Genomic DNA, 7,693 nt, shown 5'->3' with positions numbered 1-7,693 from the left:
TTTAAAAAATTAAATAATTGAATTATTTAAAAAAATCTTAAACCTTAACCTATGGGTATAATTCACATGCGCAAGGCAAGCAAAAGCCGGTCCACAACGGTCTTCCCGAACCGGAATGGTTCAACTTTCAGTTTGGAAACTGACAGCAAGCCCTCTATTTCTCGGACACGATACATATTTTACACTCCCTACAAGCACGCCACGTGCACTCGCTTACCTTTAATCTGAAAGACCGACGTGGACCTTGATTGACCCAACACAGCGAGGGAACCTAGCTTGGACACCGTCACTTTGACAGTCCAACGGAAGTTGCCCACGTGGTGCGCGATAGCGGATAATCTCGTGGGGCCGGCGGGAACCTGAGTGGTCGAAGCTGTATTCTGTCCGAGGGCATGCAGTAGGATATTTGAAGCCGAATCAAACGGCGGGGGCAAAAGCGTAAATAACCTCCGCTGCTGCCCGCTCCGCGTCATAACAGACAAGGGCAGAAAACGGCATGAGCAGAGGCGAAAGGAAACCCGCAGGCCGTAGCAGTCGTTTCAACCTCTCTTCCTCCTTCTCGTTCCTTCCTTCTCTCTCTCTTGCTTCCTTCCGCCGCCTCCCTCAACCGCCAAGCGCCGCCGATGTCCGACGAGGCTCAGGTATGACTTTAATACAGCTAAATCGGGAGAGAAAGCACCCACCTTTCGCTCGAGTTTTTTTTTTTTTTTGGGGTCCTCTTTGGTTGCCCTCCGCGATGCCGGTTTTGTGATGGTTTCGATTGATCGTTTGCTACGATTGTGGTTCTTTCTTATTATGCTTGTGTTTTCCGGGGGTTCAGCAGAGAATGACGGCGCTGAAGAGGGCTTACGCGGACATTATCTTCAACACAACGAAGGAGTCGGCGACTCGGATTCTAGCCTCGGAGCGGAGGGCGCTCCAGCTGCAGCAGAACCTGTCGCTAGTTAAGGAAGAGTCGTTGGCGATGCTTCTTCATCTGAAGGCGATCATGGAGGCAAAGGTGCCGCCTTTATATTATCCTAGCTCACACTGCTTACTTGGATTTCATTTCTAGATGCACAAGGTTTTCTGTGATGCGATTTCTAGGTTAAAATTGGCTCATTATTTTTGGCCATTAGGGCCTGAGTTTTCTCTTGTCACTTCCAACAAATGTTTGTTTTTCGAATTGTAAGAAAAGATGCTAACATGATGTTCTTGTTACGCTCGTGATGTAAACCCTTCTTTTACTAACTGTTTCCTCTAACGCTAGTTGCCTTATCAAGTTCTTAACCAGTTGAATATGTGTTTGTTCCCTACATATGTTTTTCAAAGTGTTTTATTAGCTTTTGTTGCCAAATATTACTTATCTTCCATATTGTTGTGGTTTGCTCAAGTCTATTAAGAGTTAGACGGTTATGAATGATACTTAGAATCTGCAAAGTTTAGTCAGAACCTAAATTTTAAGTACTCAGATGTCATCAACTTATAATGTTACAGTGATCAAGAAAGATCGGTCCTTTATAGTTCCTGCAACCACAAATAGGCTTAATTGGCCAAAATTACTTTGGTCATATATCATCAGTTGTTATCTCATGATGTTTAATTGTGTTTCTGTTAAATGTCATTCCTTCATTTTATCTTCTAGTTTCTCTCCTGGATGAGTTGAGGGAATGCAATCTTATTTTATTTTGCGAGCAAACATTTTGGATTCAAGAGGTCATTCAGTGGGTAAGGTATACAATCAGAAATGTAAAGGTTTATATTTCTGTGCATTTTCAACACATTTCTTCAAATTTTTTAATTCCATCTCTCGACATTGTTAAACTTGCAAGCTGATCTGATTCTAAGGTCCATTTGCTACTAGACAAGAAAGTTTACACATCAATTCTATCTCGAATTACATCAGAGTGTTATCTCGAATTGAATTGATATGCTTGATGATTTTGTGTTGTTCAAATTGAGTTTTCCAATTTGACTCTGGTTCATTCAGATGTGTGTGAGGATTGAGGTTGCAACGTAGAAAGGTTGTGCCTTGAAGTGGTGGATAACATAGAATTTGGTCATAGTTATTAGATTTGAGTCACACAGCCCCGTCAAGTTCTAATCACTAGATTATTTGACAGATTGATGGGTGAACTAATTGGAACTCTTTTAAGTTCACAATATATGATGCATGAACTACATGAAAAATAAAAGTTCAAAAGAAAGAAAATAAGGTACTGCTATTGTACATAGCTTGAAGAAGAGAAGAAAATAAGGCAGAAGAGAAACACACTGTAGTCAGACATCATTTTTCATTTTCCTATTGTAGATTGGCATCATTTTTCGTCTCCTGCTGGTTGCCATCCCTAGAACAATTTGTTAAGGTTCGATGAAGTGTTTTGACATATTGTAATATTGAGCAAATGACCTTATTTCAGCATACTCTGTACTGATGTTAGACATTAGCACATACAACCATGATTAATCTTTTAATCTCTTATGAAAAGCTGATAATTGAGTTCATAGACATATTGTGACATGTTTTGCAAAAAGGAAGGCTATCTAGTAATTAGATTGATGTTATAAAGGACAATTGTTACAGTATAGTTTAGTGTTGGAACTTTTGAGGATGTATCTACTGAATTTCCTGTTATTTTATATTGTCTTTCCATCTTCCGGAGAGGGTTGCACTTTGGCAAGAGTTGGAATTTCTCCTTATAGTGAGCATGGCCTGTAGCTCTGGCCCTATACAACAAAGTCCATGAGGGAGAACTGGAGGCCTCAGAGAAGTCCTTGGATAAGAGGCCAAAGCTGATTATGCCGTAGATGTCATGGAAGGAGAAGCTGGAACTTGTACCTCCGAATGCAACTTAATGGGTTGAAGGCATACATGTAATGTATCATTAAAGACTTTGAGATTCCTGTGTCAAGAATGTGACAACTGAGAAGATAATAGGGAATTTAACAATGGATCAACTAATGGCTATAATTGAAGCACATTTATAAGTTCAATCCACCAAGTTGGAAAATTTGAAAGTTCAAGCTACATCTGTATTAGAAACTTAAGAGTTTAGGTTACTTGGGCTTTTACCCTTCTATCAATGATGAAATCGATTTCCTATAAAATTGGTTTGAGGGCTGACAGAGCCCATTCCAAGACCAAGGGCCATTGTTGGTGACAACACCCTTTTATGTTGCTGTGTGATAGTTTCTCTCAGAATAGTTGTTTCCCCAAGAAAAACTTCCATTGCCTATTATATAATCCTACCTTGGTAAAAAAATGTGGATTAAGGCAAAGCTACTTAGTTTTTATTTTGTTTTATTTTATTTTTTTACATTTTATGCTGTGCATCAACCTTTTCTTTTTCCCTTCACAGCTTATAGGTGATTTGGGTTCTAAAATACTCTATAATTGGTTGTATCTAGAACTTTACCATATTAGACTATCCCATCCGAAAATAAATAAACCTCTTTCAATAACCAGAAAGCAGATACCTGGCTGATCAGAGAACAGTGGAAACCTCCATCAGCTAATTACTATCTTCTTTAGCCATTGAATATTTCTTATATCTATATCTTTCATTGCCATGCCTAATTAGACATACACATATTTTGCCTCTTGGGATGGCCTAGAATGCCCACACTTGACCATGCAGAACTATGGTGTGGAGCGACCTTGCTTCAGCATGCCTTATTCCTATGAAGTTTAGAGGTATAATTTGAAGCTCTGGTATGTGATAAAGCAGGTGAACCTAGTTAATTCCATATTGACTACCCACATGCGAGGGATTGCCCTTTAATATAAATACATACGAGATGGCCACCACACTTGACCATGTGAGACTAAATGGGAACGAATCAACCTTGCTTTAACACCTAACATTTTATTTAATGGAGTATTGCGCACTAGAGTCTGACAAGGTATTCTTGTTGATTTAAAAGGATCTTGGTGATTATGCAACATATTTTATACAACCTCTCTTGTTTGAATTATATGAGCATTACCTTTCCATCGTTGCCTTGTCTTTTTTGACTGTTTGGCTTTCGCTGTATCCCATTCTGACATCCAGTGAACTTTTGTGTTCTTACTAGAAAACTTCCTGGAACTTCTAAACAGACATACTGTCAACTAAATCAGACCTAAATACTTGTTTGTTTCTTATGCATAGACCAGTGATGTTAGCATGATTGTTGTATATTTTCACTTTTGCTATGATCTAGCAAACCGAGTATAAAATGCCACGTTCTATGTTTTTTCTTTTTCTTGAATTGCATGTCTAATCTGCAATTTGGCTAGTCTTTAAAACCCAGACTAGTAAGCCAGTAGGCCAAGGCATTGATTCATTAATTTTATAGTCCAAACATCCAGTTATATTTGCTTAAAAGGAGTTGTCGTTTTTTTAATCTCTTTGCATGTGCTAATAGGTTTGAGTCACTTGGGTTGGATTGTTGTTGATCAGTTGATATGCACAGGTTTACCCTTGAATCTGACTGGTCTTAATGGATCCTCATTTGAAGTGTTAGTATGTTATATTTAATTTTATAGCATAAAATTGTTTTTTTGTTCAAAAAGAAAGTGTTTTTTTAATCTCTTTGCATGTGCTACTTCTTATCCTTGTCAAACTGGACAGATCCCTGCAATAGGGATCAGAATAAGTCACCTTAACTTCTATGAAGTATCTGACATAGTATTATATATATATATAATTAAAGAATTTTCTTTTGTTTTTTTGCTATTGTCAAATGCTAAATACTTATTCTCTCTACCAAAGTAGAGGCTGAAGGATGTCACTGATAAAGAGTATTGGCTTCACAGATCACTGAATCAGAAAAGGCAAACTTGTCTCAGGTAAAGAAGATTCAAGAACTTGAAGTTGAACTCAGAGAAGCAAACGATACGATACATTATCTTAAATCAGAAGTAAGGAGATTGAATTCTGAATTGGACCATAAGAGCGATATTGAAACCAAATTTCTTGATGAGAAGAAACCTGGTAGCAGTGTAAGTTGCAAGAAGTATAATATTCGGGAGGACATATACAAATCGGGTTCACGCCTTCCCTCTCCAAATGGGCTTAAAAGTATAAAGAATTCTAGCCGCTACTTCACCAAAGATGTGACTAGACATGAACCCATGAGAAATTTGGTCAGGTCAAATCATTATGGTGGGCATCTGGACTTTGCATCAGTGACGCAATGCAGCAAAGAGCCAGAGTTTTATCGAGATGGTTGCATTCATAGGAAACAAGCATTTGAAGAAATTCATGATCAGGAATCAAATTCAACAACCATGTGTGTGAATAAGAAGGCTGAAGGGGTCTTTCCCCAAAAGTTTGGTACCACCAAAAAAAGGTTAAGAAGAAGAAATACAAGACGACGAAAATTCCTTACATGGCCCACAAGTTCTGATACCCTTCATGACATGCAGCCTCGTGGGTTATTAAAGTCTAGTTATTCCCTGGTTAGGCAAAGCAATCTTGATCGATCTGCTGAAAATATGCACAGGAATGGCAGAATTGCTTCTCCAAATTGTTCAGCGCAAATGCCTGGAGAGGACCAGGAATCAGTAGAAAATCAGAAGACTAACTTGAACAGATCTTTCAGGAAAAAGAACATGGGGCTTTCGAATGGCAATGGAGTAATGGCAAGTGGAACCATTTTAAAGCCGTGCAACTCTTGTTCTGAGAATTACATTCCTAGAAGCTATACTTCTAGCAGTGGAACCACTTGCCAAGAAAATGGTCTAAAAGAGCCACTCATAATGGATGCAAGAGTGTTGATTGATGATTCTGTTTCAGACAATGATGGTAAAAATGGCAGAACAACAGAACAGAAAATGTCAGCAAAATCATGTTGTAATTTAGAACAGAATCTTGATAGTTCTGCGACAAAAGAAGAAACAACTAATGCACCACCAAGTGATCATAAAGATGAACCTTGCAAACCAACTGAATCGGATGTAGTTGAAGGTGCCAAATTACTCAAATACACTTTTCAGAGGAAGCGGAAGAGGGGATGCATGGATAGTAAAGTTGGTTCTGAATCCCCAGAGGAAAAAATGTCTAAGAAAAATGTCGACAAAGGTAATGTTGAAAACATGTCTCCTAGAGATATGGATAAAGTAAATGAGGAAAATGTGTCCACAAGAAAAATGGACAATGATAATGTTTTGGTGGAGAACCACAAATCCAGCATGGTAGTGGAATCATCTAGAGACAGCAGGAGGATGGCACAGGTTGCTCGCCAGGTTAGTGAAATTTCCTCACCACTTTATTGTTCAGAACTCAGTAAATTGAGATTTGACCTCCTATAGAAATGCTGTACTACTTGGGTTTGTGCGCGTAAACATTTCTATCAAATCTATAAAAGAGAAAACGACAGGTACATTGTTCAATTGAAAGCACAAGTCAGGTTCTAGTGCCTATTATCTGGATATCATAACAAGGATTGTATAAAAATAGAAAATTGTTTATTTTGCATCTGATGCAGTATTGTCATGGATTTAATTTCTGTGATATTCCTAGGCTGACAGTAAGTACAAGTTTGATCTTATAGCAAACTTGAACATGATAACTTATCGTAGAGACTTTCTTTGCATAGTCTGCTGGATTTCAGATATGTTGACACGGTTGCAGGATTTAATTTCCCGTTCATTGATTTTCAGCTCATTTCCCTGTCTGAGAAGAGATGGTGGTAGATCTACTGTTTTATCCAAAATGAAGCTCATCTTCGATGAGGACAGAGGCCAGTTATTCATCCTGCAGATTCAATATTCATTATCCATGCGACCACCTCCAAGTATGTATCTTTACTTCGACAAAATAAAGAACACAAGTATCACAACTGAATGAGCAAAAAGATGAGACAAAAAAAGTGCTTTATATTTAAGTGCATCATTTGCATTTCCCCCTTCTGTTGGCTATTTCTACTAAACTGGCAAAGTCTCACTTCATCTGATCAACATGTTTTTTCCCTTTTTTTGTTGTAGTTTCTAGTTATGCTCAAACATTGGCTTTGCCAAAACCCTAAGAAAAGAAACACAATTAGCATATTCTACTGAACCCTAGTGCTTTCTGTTTTGGCAAATGGCCATTAATGGACTCCTCCATTTCTCATGCAGAGTTGTGCATTGTCATCCATGCTTATCGAGTGTATATATATCCTCTTATTTATCGACAAATATTCTCCCAGAATATTGTTTAGGAAGCTAACTTATGCATCAGAGTTGAGGACCTCATTATCATTTTCAGTATTTCTTCCTCTTTCCATATGTTTTTGAGTCTCTTTTAGTCCATCCCTTTAGTTCAGTAAAAGATGAAATTCGTCACTTCAACGGTCCCACACGATCGATCTTATGATCATATGTGAAGGTAAATCGAAAAGTTATAATTGACCACTACGGAAGAGGGCATTGTCTTGACTTCATCGAGATTTGACTTTTGTCCATTTCAACAAGTTTATCTTGTAGTAACCAACTCAATCATGCTCCAGAAGCTCTTTTAATCCATCCTAATCATCTACCAATAGTGTCATTTCATTCATATTCTTGTGTGCAATCCTAATCACTGAAAGATGCTCCATTTACACAAGAACGCATCATCAACCACATCTCTTTCATAGAGGGCCTTAGCACAAAGGGTAGTTCGGAGTTTAGAGTTTAGGGTTTTGGCTCACTAAGCAAATATCTTTAAAAGGAAAAAGTTAAATTTGATTTCACTCTGTAGTTTGTTTA

At 38.1% G+C, this 7,693-nt stretch overlaps 1 protein-coding gene across 3 annotated transcripts; it reads left to right on the top strand.

Moving 5' to 3' along the window:
- Window positions 1–496: 496 nt before the first annotated feature.
- LOC141819319 (uncharacterized) lies at window positions 497–7,132 on the top strand. Of its 3 annotated transcripts, none has more exons than XM_074706656.1 (4): window positions 497–641; window positions 824–1,000; window positions 4,778–6,208; window positions 6,626–7,132. In XM_074706656.1, exons 1-4 carry the CDS (start codon window positions 624–626, stop codon window positions 6,656–6,658), a joined length of 1,659 nt encoding a protein of 552 aa, XP_074562757.1. In that variant the 5' UTR covers window positions 497–623; the 3' UTR covers window positions 6,659–7,132. The 3 variants fall into 3 exon arrangements, with proteins under 3 accessions (XP_074562757.1, XP_074562759.1, XP_074562756.1); XM_074706658.1 differs by having other exon boundaries at window positions 821–1,000; window positions 4,811–6,208; XM_074706655.1 differs by having other exon boundaries at window positions 821–1,000.
- The last annotated feature ends 561 nt before the right edge of the window (window positions 7,133–7,693 follow it).

Source organism: Curcuma longa, unplaced genomic scaffold (genome assembly GCF_044706935.1).
Source record: "Curcuma longa cultivar G26 ecotype Majalengka, Jawa Barat unplaced genomic scaffold, ITB_CL_G26_1.1 contig_28593, whole genome shotgun sequence".
NCBI classification, from domain to species: Eukaryota; Viridiplantae; Streptophyta; class Magnoliopsida; order Zingiberales; family Zingiberaceae; genus Curcuma; species Curcuma longa.
This window is presented reverse-complemented; position numbering and strand designations above follow the sequence as displayed.

Coding starts and splice junctions, on each gene's coding strand:
- LOC141819319 (XM_074706655.1), top strand. Junction 1,001..4,777: donor AGGCGATCATGGAGGCAAAG/GTGCCGCCTTTA, acceptor TTGGCTTCACAG/ATCACTGAATCAGAAAAGGC. Junction 6,209..6,625: donor TGGCACAGGTTGCTCGCCAG/GTTAGTGAAATT, acceptor ATTGATTTTCAG/CTCATTTCCCTGTCTGAGAA.